Source organism: Chiloscyllium plagiosum, chromosome 4, assembly GCF_004010195.1.
Source record: "Chiloscyllium plagiosum isolate BGI_BamShark_2017 chromosome 4, ASM401019v2, whole genome shotgun sequence".
In the NCBI taxonomy this organism is placed as follows: Eukaryota; Metazoa; Chordata; class Chondrichthyes; order Orectolobiformes; family Hemiscylliidae; genus Chiloscyllium; species Chiloscyllium plagiosum.
Genome location: NC_057713.1, coordinates 135,840,278 through 135,860,046, shown reverse-complemented (window position 1 = coordinate 135,860,046; position 19,769 = coordinate 135,840,278). Strand labels below are relative to the sequence as shown.

General features: G+C 40.2%; 1 protein-coding gene across 1 annotated transcript in view; it reads left to right on the top strand.

Annotated features, from left to right (window-relative positions):
* chd7 (chromodomain helicase DNA binding protein 7) overlaps positions 1-16,284 on the top strand; it is a 356,622-nt gene extending 340,338 nt beyond the window's left edge. Inside the window, exons 35-38 of the mRNA XM_043689312.1 lie at positions 2,836-3,060; positions 10,041-10,181; positions 13,852-13,956; positions 14,489-16,284. Of these exons, the coding sequence (XP_043545247.1) occupies positions 2,836-3,060; positions 10,041-10,181; positions 13,852-13,956; positions 14,489-15,400 (1,383 nt within the window). The 3' untranslated portion in view covers positions 15,401-16,284. The remainder of the gene's footprint in view (positions 1-2,835; positions 3,061-10,040; positions 10,182-13,851; positions 13,957-14,488) is intronic.
* Positions 16,285-19,769: the final 3,485 nt, after the last annotated feature.

Below are 19,769 nucleotides of genomic sequence, written 5' to 3'. Positions count from 1 at the left end.
AACATTGCCCTTCAGGTCCCTTTTAAATATTCCTCCCTCACCTTAAAAATATGCCCCCTAGTTTTTAAACTCCCCCCAACCCTAGGAAAAAGACCTTTTGTTATTCACCCTATCTATGGCCCTCATGATTTCATAAACCTCTATAAAGTGACCCCCTCAACTTCATCTGCTCCAGTGAAAAAAGTCCCAATCTATTCAGCCTCTCATTTCAACTCAAACTCTGCCGTCCCAACAACATCCTGATGAATCATTTCTGAACTGTCTCCAATTTAAAAACCTTTTTCCTAGAACACAACTTTCAAAGAATCATGTACTTGAACCCCTCAGGGTCTTTGTTAAATACACTATCCAGAGCCCTACCATTGACTGTACAAGACCTGCCCTTGTTTGTTTTACCAAAATTCAATATCTTGCATTTATCCAAATTAAACTCCATCTGTTGTTTCTCAGCCCATTGGCCCAATTGATTAAGATCCCTCGGTAATCTTAGATAATCTTCTTCACAATCGACAAAGCACCAATTTCTGTGTAATCTGCAAAAGTACTAACCCTGCCTCCCAAATTCTCAACCCCCATGATAGATTAGGTTGAGTTTGCCTCTTCGCTGGAGTTTGGATGAATGAGAGGAGATCTTATTCAAAACATTTAAAATTCTGACAGGGCTGGATGCAAGGATGATGTTTCCTGTGGCTGTGGGCATCAGAATAAGCTTTAGAATAATCCCATTTCAGACTGAGATGAGAATTAGTGGTATTCTCTACTACAGAAGGCTGTCGTAGCCAAGCCATTGTGTTTATATTTAACAAAGAAATTGATATTTTTTGGAAGTTAAAGGTGTCAAGGGTACAAGGAGAAAGTGGGTGTATGGGTTTGAAATGGAGTATCAGCCTTGTGAAATGGTGGATTGGACACAACCCCTCCTATTTTCTGTGGTATTTAAAAGCAAAATTTACTGCAGGAACAAACCAACCAAAATTGAGACAGACAGTGTAAATTGAACTTCAGTTAGTATTAAAACAGTCAGCAAACTTTTGTTAAACTATGCAGAATGACTGTTCAACTTTCTTGTTTTGAACAGTACTAACGAAACATATACTAAGTTAGCTGGTGAACTAAGAATGCATTGTCTTCTAAATTAATTTTGGCATCTCGGTGTTGCTAGAAAGGCTGTCATTTTATTGCCTGAGAAATAACTGCATTCTCTCACAGCTAAGTGAGCTGCTAAGTGTATAAAGGGGAGCTAAAACTTTGGGGCAGCACATTGGCTCAGTGGTTAGCACCGCTGCCTCACAGCACCAGGGACCCAGGTTCTATTCCAGTCTCGGGCGACTGTCTGTGTGGAGTTTGCACATTTCCTCCCACAATCCAAAGGTGTGCAGGGCAGGTGAATTGGCCATGCTAAATTGCCCGTAGTGTTATGTGCATTAGTAAGATGAAAATGGGACTGGGTGAGTAACTCTTCGGAGGGTTGGTGTGGACTTGTTGGGCTGAAGGGCCTGTTTCCACACTGTAGGGAATCTAATCTAATCTAAAAATCAACCACATTGTTATGGCACTGAATCGCATGCATCTCAGACCCAGTTGTTGGGACTTAGGATAGTTTTGTTATCACTTATTGGTCTACTTTTTTTTTCTTCCAAATTTTGTTTTCAAACAATTCAACTTCCCAAACATTTAGGGTAGGATTTGCAATGATTAGTCTACAAGTTGGGAGTGAGTGCAGTAACGTAAGCATTTCTGTTTTGTCAAGTTAGGCTTGTGTTAGATGTGTTTCTCTGAGGGGATTTGCACCTCATACCATTAGTGTGGTGTGCTCAATAGCAGCCTGAATTACAATGTAATTTAATTTGCACAGATGCAACAGCATTCATGGTGTTGATGCAATAGCTTGAATTTTCTGATGGCCAGTTGGTTGTATTTGTCAAACAGATGGGAATTGTGTGTGGGCACCCTGTGAAATCTCCTTTATAGTATAGTCCGAAAGAAAATTAAAGATGCCACTGGGTAAGTCTCTCTACCTGGAACCCTCCAGAAGTAACCATTTAAATTGGAAAATTGAGTTCTGCTACAGTTAAGCAAATAGTTGAACTTCTCCTGTGTCACTATAAAATACTTCAGCGGGTCTGGCAGCATTAGTGAAGAGAATTTAGAGATAACATTTCGGGTCCAGCGACCCTTCTTCAGAACTTCTCCATATGCTTACCCTCCTCTTTCCCCACCTCCCAGCATCCTACTGGTACCTTAACGTCCCCACCCACCCACCTAACACCTTACCCTCCTAGTATTCTAACCTCTCTCAGCTGCTGTTAAATTGGCTGTCTGGGACACTGGGCTTACATTTCAGAATACCACAGCAGAGTGCTGTGTAAAAGAGAGCATGATCTGTCCTCCCTGAGCAGTTCTGCACTGAGGCAATTGTCAGAATAGAAGTACAACTTTGCATTTCTGAAGGAGCTCTGTTTGGAATCTGTTTGAAATGTGGACCCTTTTCATAGCTCAATAAAAGGAACAGGGTGGCAATCCACAAGAGATTACTTCCTTGGAAAACTCAGTCAAATGAATCTAAATTCCATTCAACTGAGAAGACTGTTAACAAGAGAATTGAGAATGTATCTAAACTAAAGCCCTATATTCTGTTGGATGTGTCCTGTAGAAATGATAAAATAACAATACCTTTGACATTCTGAAAATGGGACATTAGTGCATGGAAGTATAAGAATGAAAGTATTTTCTTTGCTTATGTACATGTCTCGGGTTTTCCTATGGTTTCCTGATTGGTATTTATCTGGAAATAATTATCTGTTTGCTTTATTAATAATGCATTTTGGTTTTCAGGATGATGCGGAACTGACCAAAGCTTTTGATGAGAGCGTGCAGTCAGCATCACAACCAAGAAACATTCCATCTCCTGGTCAATTGGACCCAGAGGTGCACATCCCTGTTATTAATTTAGAAGATGGGACCAGACTGGTGGGAGAAGAAGCACCTAAGAATAAGGATTTGGTGGAATGGCTGAAAGTTCATCCAGCTTACACTGTAGACATGCCTAGTTATGTACCAGTAAGTACAGCAAGTACATATTTACATGATACAATATCTAGTTACCATTGAAATTGGCGTCCATCTTACACTTGCAACTTTTGTTCTAAATGACGGTCCCCCAAGCTTAAAGATTGCTTCCAGGTTTTTCCAGTTTTTAGTATTTTATTTTAAGAACATAGAATGTTACAGCACAGTACAGGCCTTTCGGCCCTCGATGTTGTGCTGATCTGTGAAAATAATCTGATGCCCATCTAACCTACAAGGTTCCATTATTATCCATATGTATGTCCAATGACCATTTAAATGAACTTAACGTCAGTGAGTCTACTACTGTTGCAGGCAGGCTCTTCCACACCACTACTACTGAGTGAAGAAACTCTTCCTAATATCTGTCCTAAATCTATCACCCCTCAATTTAAAGCTAATGTCACCTCATGGTAGCCTTCACCATCCAAGGAAAATGACTCACTGTCCACCCCATCTATCCCTCCAATTATCTTGTATGTCTCGATTAAGTAACCTCTCAACCTTCTTCTCTCCAATAAAAACAGCCTTGGTTCCCTCAGCCTTTCCTCGTAAGACCTTCCCTCCATACCAGGCAACATCCGAGTAAATCTCCTCTGAACCCTTTCCAAAGGTTCCACATCCTTCCTATAATGCGGTGACCAGAACTGCACGTAATACTCCAGGTGCAGCCTTATCAGTGCCTTGTACAGCCGAAGCATGACCTCGTGGCTCCGAAACTGAATCCCCCTACCATTTAACACCAGCCACACCATATGCCTTCTCAACAGCCCTATCAATCTGGGTGGCAACTTTCAGGGATTTATGAATCAGGACACCAAGATCTCTCTGTTCATCTACACTGCCAAGGATTTTACCATTAGTCCAATACTGTGCATTCCCTTTATTTCTTCCAAAGTGAATTGTATCATACTTTTCCGGATTAAACTCCACTTGCCACTTCTCAGCCCAGCTCTGCATCTTCTCTATGTCCCTCTGTAACCCGCAACATCCTTCGGCACTATCCACAACTCTGCCTACCTTAATGTCATCTGCAAATTTATTAACCCATCCTTCTACTCCCACATCCAGGTCATTTATAAAAATGACAAACAGCAGTGGCCCCAAAACAGATCCTTGCGGCACACCACTGGTAACCGAGCTCCAGGATGAGTATTTCCCATCAACCACCACCCTCTGTCATGTTTCAGCTAGCCAATTTCTGATCTAAACCACTAAATCACCTTTGATCCCAAAACCCCGTATTTTGTTCATTAGCTTACCGTGGGGAACCTTATTAAGCGCCTTACTGAAATCCATATACACCACATCAACCACTTTACCCTCATCCACCTGTTTGGTCACCTTCTCGAAGAATTCAATAAGGTTAGTGAGGCACGACCTACCCTTCACAAAACTCTGTTGACTATCCTTAATCAAATTCATCTTTTCCAGATGATTATAAATCCTATCTCTTATAACCTTTTCCAACACCTTACCCTCAACTGAAGTAAGGCTCACTGGCCTATAATTACCAGGGTTGTCCCGAATTCCTTTTTTAAACAAGAGAACAACATTTGCTATCCTCCAGTCTTCTGGCAGTAGTCCTGTCGACAATGATGACATAAACTTTGAAGCCAAATCTCCTACCTGGCTTCCAAGAGAATTCGAAGGTAAATCCCACCCAGACCCAGGGTCTTATCTATTTCCAGCTCTTCCAAAGTTGCTAAAACCTCCTCTTTGTCAACCTCAATCCCATCTAATCTTGTAGCCTGTGTCTCTGTATTCTCACTAACATTGCCCTTTTCCCATGTGAAACTAATGAAAAGTATCCATTAAATGCTTCCCCTATGTCCTCAGATTCCCCACACAACGTTCCACTACTCTCTTTGATCTTTTGTAAAGTATTTAATTGTGTTTTTATGACCACTAGTGCCATTAAGGAGAAATATCGTTTTTTGGGTTTTTGAAGAGCAGGAAATAAAATTAGACTGAAATATGTTACCTTTATTCTCAGAATATCATTCAGAATCTCTGGAAATAGATAATTATCTTTTTGTTTCATTCATTTAGAGGAAGTTCTGAAACCTAATCCAAATCTCTTTTCTTTTTAAACTTTTGTTACAATATTTGATTTGTAGGTTTCAGGCAGCGTCAAATCTTTTAAAGCTTTTCTTTACATGACACACATCAGGTAAACTAAAACACCCCAGGGAACCGCTCTCTCCGTTTTTAAACATATATACTATCTACAGGAAAGTGATGCTATAATAGTTATCACAGTAAATCAACTAACATATCAGTGAGTTGTCAATTATTGGGAAGAATAAGTATAGTATGCAGTGTTTAGGACAATCTGCCCTATAGTATGAACAACTGTAATCAGAAATATGATGAGCTTGCAGATTTTCATGTCTAGTTGGAGACTTGTAGTTTAACCATAAAGTCTGATCCTAACTATCATGTAGGTGAGGAAACTTGCTACTGTTTGGAAGAGGGCCACTATTCCAAACAGGTTATACGAGACAAAAATAGAAATTGTTGGTGAAACTCAGCCAAACAGCAGCATCTGTGGGGAGAAAGCAGAGTCAATATTTCCAGTCGTGTGACTCTTCAAATCAGCTTACTCCAGTCGCTGCCAGGCCTGCTGAGTTTCACCAGCAATTTCTTTTTTTTTGTTTCAGATCTCCAGCTTCTGCAGTTCTTTCGTTTAACTTGAGTTACTTGAGAGTTATTCTCAGAAATACACTAGAATACACCACAAGCAGCATGGTGGCTCAGTGGTTAGCACTGCCTCACAACACCAGAGACCCAGGTTCGATTGCAGCCTCAGGTGACTGTGTGGAGTCTTCCCTGTGTCTGTGTGTGTTTCCTCTGGATGCTCCAGTTTCCTCCAACAGTCCAAAGATGTGCAGGCTAGGGTGGATTGGCCATGCTAAATTGCACAGTAGTGTTCAGGGAAGTGTAGGCTAAGTGGGTATTCTGTGATAAATGTGGGGCTATGGGGATAGGATGGAGGGCTGCATCTGGGTTGGGATGCTTTTCAGTAGATTAGTGCAGACTCAGTGGGCCAAATGGCTTCTTTCTGCACTGTAAAAACTTTGAGCTTCTCTCTCTTCATAGCTGAATAGCTCCAGCCCAGGCAACATTCTGAAAAATCTCCTCTGCATTCTCTCTGATGAAATCACATGCATCCTGTTTTGTGGCAACCAGAACTGCACAAATTATTCCAACTGTGGTGTAACTAACATTATGTATAACTCCATGATAAGCTCCCTCCTCTTGTATTCAATGCCTCAGCTAATAAATGCAAGTATCGCATGCCTCCTTAACCCACCTTATCCAGTTGTCCTCTTGCCTTCAAGGATCTGTGGACATGCACAACAGCATCCCTCTGATCTTCTCTCTTTCCTGGGATCCTACCATGCATTGTGTACAACGTTACTTTGTGAGGTCTTCTAAAATGCATAGCATTATATTCTTCTAGGTTTAACTCCATTTGCCACTGTTCAATCCATCTGACCTGCCTGTCTATATTGTCCTGTAGTCTAAGACTTTCATGCTGATTATTTACCGCTGATCTTGTGGTTCTTCATCTTTCCAAAGCCTCAGTGTCACTATTGTGTGTGGAGGCTAAAACTGGACACAATTCCAAATGAAGTCTGATCAAGGTCTTGTACAAGAACAAAAAATAAACTAGATGTAAGTTTGCTCGCTGAGCAGGAAGGTTCATTTTTAGATATTTTGTCACCATGCTAGGTAACATCATCAGTGCGCCTCCGGTGAAGCACTTTCTTAGTGATCCACTTTCTATTTGTGTTTAGCTTTCCTTAGGTTGGTGATGTCATTTCCTGTTCTTTCTCTCACAGCATGGTAAATGGGGTCCAAGTCGGTGTTAGTTGATAGAGTTCCAGTTGGAATGCTACTAGGAATTCTCGTGCGTGGCTCTGTTTGGCTTGTCCTAGGATGGATTTGTGGTCCCAGCCGAAGTGGTGTCCTTCCTCATCTATATGTAAGGATACTAGTGAGAGTGGATCATGTCTTTTTGTGGCTAGTTAATGTTCAAACAGGCTAGTTTTCTGCCTGTTTGTCCAATGTATAGTTTGTTACAGTTCCTCCAAGGTATTTTGTGAATGACATTAATTTTGCTAGTTGTCTGTATGGGGTCTTTCAAGTTCATTAGCTGCTGTTTTAGTGTGTTGGTGGATTTGTGGGCTACCATGATGCCAAGAGGTCTGAGTAGTCTGGCAGTCATTTCTGAGATGTCTTTGATGTAGGGGAGAGTTTTCTGGACGCATTTTGTCTGCTTATATGTGTTTGTTGCTGAGAAATTAGTGCACTGTGTTCATTGGGTACCCCTTTTTTTGAATACGCTATATAGGTGATTTTCCTCTGCTCTGTGCAGTTCTTCTGTGCTGCAGTGTGTGTTGGCTTGTTGAGATAATGTTTTAATGCAGCTTCGTTTGTGGATGTTGGAATGATTGCATCTGTCGTTCAGTATTGGTCCGTATGTGTTGTTTTCCTGTAGACGCTGGTTTGAAGTTCCCCATTGGCTGTTCACTCTACTGTGACATCCAGGAATGGCAGTTTGTTGTTGTTTTCCTCCTCTTTAGTGAATTTTATGCCAGTAAGGGGACTATTGATGGTCTTCAAGGTTTTCTCTAATTTGTTTCGTTTAGTGATGACTAAGGTGTCATTCACCTAGCGGACCCAAAGTTTGGGCTGGATGGTTGGCAGAGCCGTTTGTTCAAATCTCTCCATTACTGCCTCTGTTATGAATCCTGATATTGGAGATCGCATGGCTGTTCCATTGATTTGTCTGTAGGTTTTGTTATCGAAAGTGAAGTGGGTGGTAAGGCATAGATCCATTAGCTTGATGATGATGTTCTTGGTGATGAAGTTGGTGTTGTTTGGTGTCTATGTCTTTGGTTCTTCTAATAGTGTAGTCAGTGTTTCCTTGGCCAGGTTGGAGTTGATGGATGACTCTAGGGCTGTTATGTCAAAGGAGACCATTATTTCATCCTCTTCTATCTTGGTGTCTTTGGTTTTGAGGAATTCTTGGGTGGAGTGAATGGAGTGGAGTGAGTCTTCTACTAAGCGTTTTAGTCTTTGGTGTAGCTCCTTGGCCAATCTGCAAGTTGGTGTTCCAAGTAGTGAGACTATGGGTCTGAGGGGGGCTCCTGGTTTGTCAATTTTGGGTAATCCGTAGGAGTGTAGTGTGTTGGATCCATATGGCTTCACTTTTTTTGGAAGTCTATCTTATTTAATTCTTCAGATTTCTGAAGTTTTTTGACATTTGACATCATGGTAGCTCTCAAACCCACCAACGCACTAAAACAGCAGCTAATGAACTTGACAGACCCCATACAGACAACAAGCAAAACTAATGTCATTTACAAAATACCTTGTAAGAACTGTACCAAGCACTACATTGGACAAACAGGCAGAAAACTAGCCACCAGGATACATGAACATCAACTAGCCACAAAAAGCCATGACCCACTCTCACTAGTATCCTTGCATACAGATGAGGAAGGACACAACTTCGACTGGGACAACACATCCATCCTAGGACAAGCCGAACAGTCACACACGAGAATTCCTAGAAGCATGACATTCCATCCAGAACACACTCAACAAACACATCAACTTGGACCCCATTTACCACCCTCTGAGAAAAATTACCACCAGAACTGACATTACCATAGGAAATGACATAACCAACCCAAGGAAACCTAAACACATAAATAGAAAGCGGGTCACTAATACCTTTGCTTCACTGAAGCCTCACTGATGATGATACCTAGTATGGTGATGTAACATCTGAAAACGATCCTTGCAATTCACCGAGCAAGCTTACGTCCCAAACCTCAACCTAAGCTACAAATCTTCTCAAAACTCGTAAAAAAAATATTATTCTCAACTGCTAGTTTGCACCAGATGTGCAAGTAGAATTCTGTTGTTACTACCAGGCTTGCTGTAATCTGCAAAGCTGTTGCTTACCCATGCTAACAATCACATGGATTAATTACTGAGACATTCATATAAAATTATACTATATATTTCAGTTTGCCACAGTTTTTATTCATTGGATCTGTAATTTTTTGGGAAGTTTAGTTTGATCCTTAGATTTTCCAATCTGTGACACATGCATCATATATGGCAAGTAATAGTTAACTAATGTACCCTAAATGTTGTTAGCCTCCATTTAATAAGTTGAAATTGTTTTTCACTCAAGCCCTGTGATTCATCTAGTTTCAAACATAGCTATTTACTATAACAGGTTTGCCATATTCTCTGGTTATATATGAGAAGGTGGTGCAGTGGGATTTTTTTAATCACTTCACGAGTTCAAACGTTAGTGTTTTTTTTTAGTCCAGCTATGAAGTTGGAGTTTGTAATCTCTCCATGTCTCCTAACACCTCCTCTATCTCTGTTTGATTATTTAAAACAAATCTGTATTATGTAGCTCAAATTCTTGTCCAATGTTCTGCATCTTCTCGAACTTTTCTTCAGTTTGGTCCATTGGCCTTTTGCTGTTAAAAAGAATTTAACTGACCACAGTCTCATCAAAGCAAGCCTCAGGATTCTGATTCAGAGCAGGTGTGCAGTTGAAGACCAGCATAGCAGGAAATCCGAAAGCTTGTAGTTGGAATCTGGGTCATATGATTGTAAACTGTTTAGATTTTTTGGAAATAATTCCGTTGGAACAAAGTGTAAAACATGGTTTGTGACCTTTCCAGAGCCATTGTTTTAGTTTTGTAAACAATATTTCAACAGAACAGTTACCACTAAAATGCAGCTACTACGAATTTCTCATCACGTAAGCATATGAAGTCGAAAATTTGCCAAAACCTCTTTGTATATTGTGAGGGCAGCATTTGTAGAAATTACAGCCATTTTGTCAGGTATTCGTAGAGCTGTGAATGTTTTACTAAATGTATATTAGCCAAAGGATGCAAGTGAACTTTTTGATTTTTTTCCCTCTTTTGCAGAAGAGTGGTGAGGTGCTGTTGACCCCATTTCAAAAACCTAAACAGAAAAGGCATCGCTGTAGAAATCCTAACAAACTGGATGTGAACACTTTGACAGGAGATGAAAGAGTGCCTGTTGTTAATAAAAGAAATGGGAAAAAGGTATGGCTATGTAAAGAGGGAGAACTGGTTATCTGATTGACCTCGAATCACTTAAGCCATTTATCTTTTGTCAGCACTGAAATTAGCTTCTCTTTTGTACCACGTTGAATTTTCAAGCAGGTTTGAGAACAGTATGAGCGCTGATGTACTGATCTTTTTTGTGTATAGTGCCAGTTAAATTTTTATTACTAAACTTGCCAAATTTCTTTGTAACCAGTAAATTACTTCTTAAGTGCAGTGACAATGTGTGTGAAAAGAAAATGTTGCAGAATTACGGAGAAAAGGGGTGTTGGTCTTCATGATATGCTTTTGCAGAGAAATAGCATAGACTTGGCAAGTTAAATATTAACCAGTCTATTATTACGATCAACATGACAGCTACTTTGTGTATGACAAGATCCCACCAACGTCAACAGGATAGGTGACCAGTTTTTTAAATCACTCATGGGATGTGTCCGTTGCTGGCTGGGCCAGCATTTATTGCCCATCCCTAGTTGCCCTTGAGAAGGTGGGGGTGAGCTGCCTTCTTGAACCGCTGCAATCCACCTGCTTGTAGGTTGACCCACAATGCCGTTAGGGAATTCCAGGATTCTGACCGAGTGACAGTGAAGGAACAGCGATATGCTTCCAAGTCAGGATGCTGAGTGGCTTGGAGGGGAACCTATAGGAGGTGGTGCTCCCATGTAGCTGCTGCCTTTATCCTTCTAGATGGAAGTGGTCATGGGTTTGGAAGATAGATCTGACAGATCTCATGGGTTTGTCTGAAAATCTTTTTCATAGTACTCACTGCTGCGACCGAGTGCTGGTGATGGAGTGAATGGATACTTGTGGATGTGGTGCCAGTCAGACGGCTGCTTTATCCTGGATGGTTTTGAGCTTCTTGAGTGATGTTGGAGTTGCACCCATCCAGGCAAGTGGGGAGTATTCCATCACACTCCTGACTTGTGCCTTGTAGATGGTGGTTAGGCTTTGGGGAGTTAGGAGGTGAGTTACTTGCCACAACATTCCTAACCTCTGATCTCCTTCTGTAGCCATTATGTTTGTATGGAAAGTCCAGGTAAGTTTCTGGCCAATGATACTCCCAAGGATGTTTGATAATAGGGAATTTAGTGATGTGAACACTGTTGAATGTCAAGGGGCAGTGGTTAGATTGTATCTAATTGGAGATGATAATTGCCTGAGAATTATGTGGTGCAAATATTACTTACCACTTGTCTGTCAAAATCGGATGTTGTCCATTTCTTATAGCATTTGAACATGGGCAGCGTTAGTATCTGAGGAGTCGTAAATGGTGCTGAACATTGAGCAATCATCAGTGAATATCCTCGCTTCTGACCTTATGATGAAGGGAGGATCATTGATGAAGCAGCTGACAATAGTTTGGCCAAAAACACTACCCTGAGGAACTCCTGCAGAGATGTCCTGGAGCTGAGATGACAGACCTTCAACAGCTACGACCATTTTCATATGTGCCAACTATGTCTCCAACCCAGTGCCCCCGATACTCATTGATTCCAGTTTTGGTAGGGCACTTTGATGCTACATATGGTCGAATCCAGCCTGAATGTTGAGGGCTGTCCCTCTCCCCTCTCCTCTGGAATTCAGCTCTGTTGTCCATGTTGAACCAAGGCTGTAATGAGGTCAGAAGCTGAGTGGCCCTGGCAGAACCCAAACTGGGCATCACTGAGCAGGTTTGCTGAGCAGGTGCTGCTTCATAGCACTGAGACTTTCCGTCACTTTACTGATGATCGAGTGTAGACTGATGGGGCAGTATTTGGCTGGGTTGGATTTGTCCTGCTTTTTGTACTCGTAAATATTTTTGTGATGGGATACCAGGGATGGGATGGGATACCATACTCTCTGCAGCTCTTTGAATAGCACTGATAAATGTTTTTTATAAGCACCAGGATAATCAAATAATCAATTAGATTAGTGATACATCCAAAGTACAGAACTTATGATAATGAAAACACTCTAATTACTACACTGATGCTCACGTTCTGAACTAGCACTGGAATATGTAACTTCTGAGCCAAAGCCCCTGTTTATTGACCAAATTGATGAGGTATACTTAATTTTTCATCATTTAATTTGTCAATTCTTTTAGCAGGTGTACATGTAAAATACCTTCAGATCAGTAAGTTAAAGGCACATTGAATAAATTGTAAATGCAGTCTTACATTCAAAGTTTGGGTGAAGATTTGTAGCTCGGGTGCTCGTTGTTGTGGTTCTGTTCGCTGAGCTGGAAATTTTTATTGCAAACGTTTCATCCCCTGTCTAGGTGACATCCTCAGTGCTTGGGAGCCTCCTGTGAAGCGCTTCTGTGGTGTTTCCTCCGGCATTTATAGTGGCCTGTCCCTGCCGCTTCCAGTTGTCAACATTGACCTGGACCCAATATACCGGCCACTACAGTGGACAGCTGAAACTGACAACCGGAAGTGGCAGGGACAGGCCACTATAAATGCCGGAGGAAACACCACAGAAGCGCTTCACAGGAGGCTCCCAAGCACTGAGGATGTCACCTAGACAGGGGACGAAACGTTTGCAACAAAAATTTCCAGCTTGACAAACAGAACCACAACAGTGTTACATTTATCATGGGATGGTAAACCTGCCATTTGATTTTCTCATACTCTACAATGATTTAATGGATATTTTATTCGAACTTTTTTTAGATTACATTAGATTAGATTAGATTACATTACAGTGTGGAAACAGGTCCTTCGGCCCAACAAGTCCATGCTGAAGCGCAACCCACCCAGACCCATTCCCCTACATTTACTCCTTACCTAACACTACGGGCAATTTAGCATGGCCAATTCACCTGACCTGCACATCTTTGGACTGTGGGAGGAAACCGGAGCACCCGGAGGAAACCCACGCAGACATGGGGAGAACGTGCAAACTCCACACAGTCAGTCGCTTGAGGCGGGAATTGAACCCGGGTCTCAGGCGCTGTGAGGCAGCAGTGCTTGCCACTGCGCCGCCCACCAACTTGTAATGAAAAGTAGTTTATTCCCTTGTGTGCATTTCCACAGATATTTCATTGTAACTTTTAAGATTTCTGATTTAGTTGGCTTAGCCATACACTTGACTTAACGTTGTGAAGGAAAACATATATACACATGTAACATCATGGGTCTTAAAAGTATTAAGCAAAGTGCTTTGTATTTTCAGGGTGCACATGTAAATTTTGTGAATTGTCTTACATATAACTAAGTTTATAAAATTGTTTTGTAGTCTTTGAAACTGAAAACCTGGTGATAAAACATCAGTTTCTATAACAGTTTTTTTAGAGGGGATTGCTTGCTGCATTATGATAATCCAAATGATAGACCTGTTGAAAATGATTGTGTATATTTTTCCTTGTTACTATTACTTAAATAATCAACAGTTTAATTTCTTTATTGTCTATATAGAGGTGATTGCTAGTTTAGGAGCATGGCAACTTGTATTCACACCCTCATTAATAGCCACTGGAAGGTAATTTTGTTTGCGATGATTTGGAAATGCTGAATTTTCTTGGTAAACTTGTCAAAGGGAAATATCTTTCAGTAAATGACGCTATGTAAATAACTTGTATTCAACTCTCCTAAATCTAAAAGTCCGTGTAATAGAAAGGAATACGCTACCCAAAGTATTAATCTTTTGTCTCCCTGAATTTGTTTAGATGGGTGGTGCCATGGCCCCACCAATGAAGGATCTACCAAGGTGGCTTGAAGAAAATCCTGAGTTTGCTGTTGCACCTGACTGGGCTGATGTTGTCAAGCAGTCTGTAAGTGGAGCTATTCCAGTCTTATGTTTGTATTAACGAAACAAAATAAATACACTCACTCACTCAGGCTGTAGAAAATGTCTTTTGACTTTGGAAACTGAGGTTTGTTTCAGTATTCAGTCAGCACAGATCATGTATTTGGTAGATCGTCAACTTTGTGTCAGGTTATAGCTAATAACTGCACTTTACTTTTTTTTTAATTAAACTATAGCACACACTGATTTGCTTCGAAATGCCTGAAAGTCAACTTAAAATGTTATTCTTCAATACATACCACAATGTAAAGATGAAATTGATTGTGTAAGACTGAACTGTACAAGTCCACTATATGATTCATAAATTCTGGGAGAGACTATTCTCTTTCCTGGAGTAGTGACAATACTTTTGAACTTGTGTTTTTGTCCCTGCTGTTTATAGTATTTGTTAAATAATGCTGAAAAAGGACGGGTCATTGGTTCTTCCTTGTGTTTCAAAAGGGAACGTTTAGAGAAATTTAGGAATTATAGCAATTACATAAAAGTTGTTTTTTCAGGGTTTTCTACCAGAGTCCATGTTTGATCGTGTTCTCACTGGCCCAGTTGTTCGAGAGGAAGGAGCAAGTCGAAGAGGGAGGCGACCTAAAAGTGAGATTGCCAAAGCTGCTGCAGCTGCTGCTGCTGCTTCAGCCTCAGGAATAAACCCACTACTGATGAACAGTCTCTTTGCTGGTATGGATCTAGCAAGCCTGCAGAATTTACAGAACCTGCAGAATCTTCAGCTAGCTGGATTGATGGGCTTCCCGTCAAGTCTTGCTACAACAGCTACAGGAGGAGATGCAAAAAACCCTGCTTCCTTACTACCACTGATGCTTCCAGGCATGGCAGGGCTACCCAATATGTTTGGACTGGGAAGCTTGTTAAGTAACCCCTTGACTGCTACGCCTGGTACTTCAGCAACATCGGGTCCAAGCGAAACAGAAAGTGGCATTTCCTCTAAAACAGAAAATGATAAAGAAAATGATAAGGAAAATGAAGATAAGGAAATAAACAGTGCTGAATCTGCAGTTGATTCTAATAATGCAAGTTCCAGTTCTTTCACAGCTCCTTCAAACACTGGACTATCCAACAACCCTCTTGCTTTCAACCCATTCTTACTTTCCACTATGGCTCCTGGATTATTCTACCCATCTATGTTTCTTCCTCCTGGTCTGGGCATGACTTTGTCTGGTTTTTCTCATAATACACTGGCTGGACTACAGAGCACAATAAGCTCAAATGATGATAAGGAGGATAAGACAGATGGAAAAACTGAGGACAACAGTGTTATTGAAGGCGAAGCCAATTCAGATGACAGTGATCCTATGGGAAGCCCAAGTAAAGCAGCAGATTCTTCTCTTGTGGAAGATGAGTTGGCACAGGCGACAGGGTTGGACTCAGTTGAGGGAGATGATGATGATGAGGATTAATTACATTTCCAGTTACTTAAGTGTTTTAAAACTCTTCAAGTTGTAGTCCTACTGTTTACATATTCATTAAATGTCCACACATAGTTTTTTAAGCTATCTCTGTAACATAGTGTAGCAAAGTTCCAAGTCATGTTATGCAGATGTCAAAGATGTCTTGGTCATAAGTATTATGCAGTGCATTATTTATTATCATAGAAGCGATATCAAGTACAAAATTGTGTCTGAATTTAAGCAATGAAGTTGAAACAAATGCCCTGCTTTTCGTTTTTCACCAGTAGTAAATTTGAGATAGGCAGCAAACTTCAATCATGGCATGTGATTGTTAGTGACCGAAGCAGTTCTGCTTCTAAAGGAATAATGAAGATGTATATTTAACATTGCTGTGAAGAGCACAGATGGACAAGAGTCATTGTAGAACATATCATGCCTATAGATTTGACTGTAAATAGAGTCCACACTGACAATCCCCACGATAGTGTGAAAGTCTCACCCCAGAGGCACAGCAATAACTTGGCAGCTGTTGAATGTTTTTTTAAAAAAAAATCTGGACAATAAAACACCTAAAGGGTGACCACAATTTCTGACTTAAACTACAGTTGATTTGCATTGTCTCATGATTTTTTTTTCTTGTAATGCACTGTTATAAACAAAATTCAGGTACATTTCTCTAAAGAAAGGACTTTGTTACTTTAGCCACAAAGCTAAACAGCATTACCTCAGTTCTACTAGCATTGAAGTTTACAAACATGACTTTGTAAATGTATGTTTTCTTTGTTGTGATGTTTTTTTAAACAATTTTGAAAACTGCTATCATGTAAGATAAGATGTAAATTGCTGCCAACTGTAGTAACAATGCTTTTAATAAAAGTGACCCATGATATGCAGTGACATGTACTGTAGAACAAGCAAAAGTCTAGAGAAACCAAATTCTGATTGGTATTCACTAGTTGCATTGCTTAGTAGCAATAGAAACACATACCGTATTCTGAAAAAGGTTTTTTTTTGGTTTTTGTTGGTGAAGTAAATGTTTACAAATGGACAATACATGTACTTAAAAATACAATGAAATTTAGCTTTATTATTAAACCAATTCAGTATTAGGCATCCTGGTTTCATTATATTCTGTTCTGTTTCCATCAGTTAAAAAAGCTGATATAATGTACAGCCTATAGTTTGGGTGTCTTCTAAAATCAATATCCATCAGATTAAACTGCCTTTCTCACTCAGGCAATGTTGTGTAGCCCAAAGCACCAAACATGGTGTTGGCTATTGATAAGCCAAGGGCTGTTTTAGGGGAGGTGGGAATTCCCAACTGCCATTGTGTTGTAATGCTATCTTTTACTGCTGATATCTGACAGTGAGTTTAAATTTGGTTAGCGGTAGCCTGATTTCCAGCAAATACTTTCCAAAACCTACAATAACCTGCTTGAAGAGGAGCCTTGAAATTGTAATGCAGTATTTCTTGTGATGTGAGTTACAATTTTTTCTACAGTCAGTGAATAATAAATCCAGTATTGCAGCTTTCAAAAGGAGTTGTTCTGTATGGAAATGTGAAGTTGTTTAAGATTTTCACTTTTGGAAATTTGTCCCTTACCCTCAGATGTTAACCATTTCTTGTTAAATCTGAGTTATTTGAGTATACATTAAACTGTAGAAAATTAATTTGGTAGCAAGTACCATTTATTCACATCTTTGTGTGTTTATCGTAATCAAAAATTATGACACCATGAGATGTTAGTTTGTCACTTCACATTGTTAATCATATCTAATGCTTAACTGCTTTTAAAAAGAATCAGTTGTGATTAGAATACAAAGTCCAAAGGAGAATAAATTATAGCAATTATGAGTTAATGGATGTAGGTTTGTTCGCTGAGCTGGAAGGTTCATTTCCAGATGTTTCGTCACCCTAGTAGGTAACATTTTCAGTGGGCCTCAGGCGAAACACTGCTGATAATTCCTGCTTTCTATTAAATGTTTGACTGAACACAGTCTGCCGGTTTCTTAGCAACAAACCCAAACAAACAGACAAAATGCATCCAGGAGCCCTAACCACTCTCCCCTACATCAAAGACATCTCGGAAATGACTGCCAGACTACTCAGACCCCTTGGCATCATGGTAGCCCACAAACCCACCAACACACTAAAACAGCAGCTAATGAGCTTGAAAGACCCTATACAGACAATGTGCAAAACTAACATAATTTACAAAATACCGTGCAAGGACTCTGACAAACACTACATTGGACAAACAGGCAGAAAACTAGCCACCAGGATACATGAACATCAACTAGCCACAAAACGACATGACCCTCTCTCACTAGTATCCTCACATACGGATAAGGAAGGACACCACTTCACCTGGGTCAACACATCCATCTTACGACAAGCCAAACAGAGAGACACACAAGAATTCCTAGAAGCATGGCATTCCAACTGGAACTCTATAAACAAACACATCATGCTAGACCCCATCTACCACCCCCTGAGAAAAAGAACAGGAAGTGACTTCACCACAGGAAATGACATCAACCGAAACATATGAATGGAAAGCAGGAATTATCAGCAGTGCCTCGCCTGGAGGCACACTGAAGATGTTACCTAGTAGGGTGACGAAACGTCTGGAAATGAACCATCCAGAACCTCAACCTGAGCTACAAATAGTCTCAAAACTTGCTTTAATGAGTTTATTTAGTTCAATATATTAACTTTTCCAGTTGCTATGAATGCTTTTCATTTTTATTATCCTGCCAATACTTGGGAGTTCTGAAAATGTTCCTCCTAAAAAGTAGAACCTTGATTTTTGTTCCTGAATCAGTTCCACAAAGACATGGGAGACCATAGCTCCACAAACCCATCCAAATCTTCCGTTTCTGATTTAGGGCAGCATGAGGAGAGTGGAGGAGGATACAAGTTTCTGAGGCAGTGTGTCCAGAAAGGCAGGATTGTTTTAGAAAACTAAAACCAACAAAAGTATGAAATGTTCCTCCAGCTTCACCCCTCACGTCTCATGCCCTTCTTCCATCACTGTGGCCTCCCATATGATTTATACCCATCTGCCTGTCTCCAATAGCGTCTCTCACCCACTCTCAAATTAAAATTCTATCCTTTCCCCTTTCAGCTACAAAGACAACTCACCAGTATGCACACTGGAGTAAAAATTACGTTGTTAGTTAAAAAATGTATATTGTTATACTGTAGAGTGTTGTGAAAAGTACTCATTTATTGAAATGTATTTTGACATATTTGCACAGTAGTTTCCTAGCAGAATCCATTTACCTTCCCAATTGGTTGCTGCAGCTGTATTCTACTTTTGTGTTACTTGTGCTGGCGTACTCAAGTCCCTTTGAACAACAGTACTTCCAAATGTCATACCATTTTTTTAAAAACTGCTTATTTTTTCTCATGACCAAAGCGAACGACCCTGCATTTCATCACAGTATTCTTCATCTGCCACCTGTTGCTCTCTTGCTTAACTGATCCAAATCTCTACATCGCATCTTAGTGTACCTCCTAGTAGATAGTTGTAACTACTAAACATTCACATCATCATCAAACATAGATAATGAGGTCACTGACCATTGGAGAACTTCACAGGACACTGCCTGCTAACTTGAAAAGACCCTTTTAAATCACTTTTCCTTTGTTTCCTGATTATTGATCAATTTTCTCTCTCTACGATTACAGCACCCCAATTCCATGAGCCCTATCTTGTGTGAGGCATATTTGTAAATGCCTTTTGGAAATCCAAGTATCATAGATCATGGCCCATAAGGTGATCTCATTTTGGCCTAAACTTGGTAATGCTCACCTTGTACATTAGCTGATAGATCAAGTAGATGATGCAGGTTGTAATGAAGATGGAATGAGATTTTAATATACACTATCAAGAAGCAGACCATGCGTGTTGACTAAGTGGCATCCTCCTAAAAGAATGAAGAACTGAGCTGGTTTCAAGTCAATAATCGTAATGTTTGCAAACTCATCTATTAACTTCCATATTGAGGAAATTTGTTGTTCGTGAAAAGCCATTGCAAACCTGGAAGAAGGAATTGAATCTGGAAAAAATTGCCCAAAGCCATTAGAACAGGGACAAGTCTGAACTTGAGAAATTTGTATTGAAATGGATCCTTGAAATTGTCAAAATGGTTTTATTGTCACCAGAATTGCATATGTAGATATTTGAGTTTTAAGAGCAATTGGCACTTGGTGCAGAATGAAACAAATCTCATGTTGTGGCAGAAGACCAAGATTACTCAGACAGACAACATTACTGGTTTCTATTGATTTGCCAGTTAGCAGCAAAACATGCATACTCAATATGTCACATATGGCAACATGGATAAACATTCAAGAATTTTAATATATTCA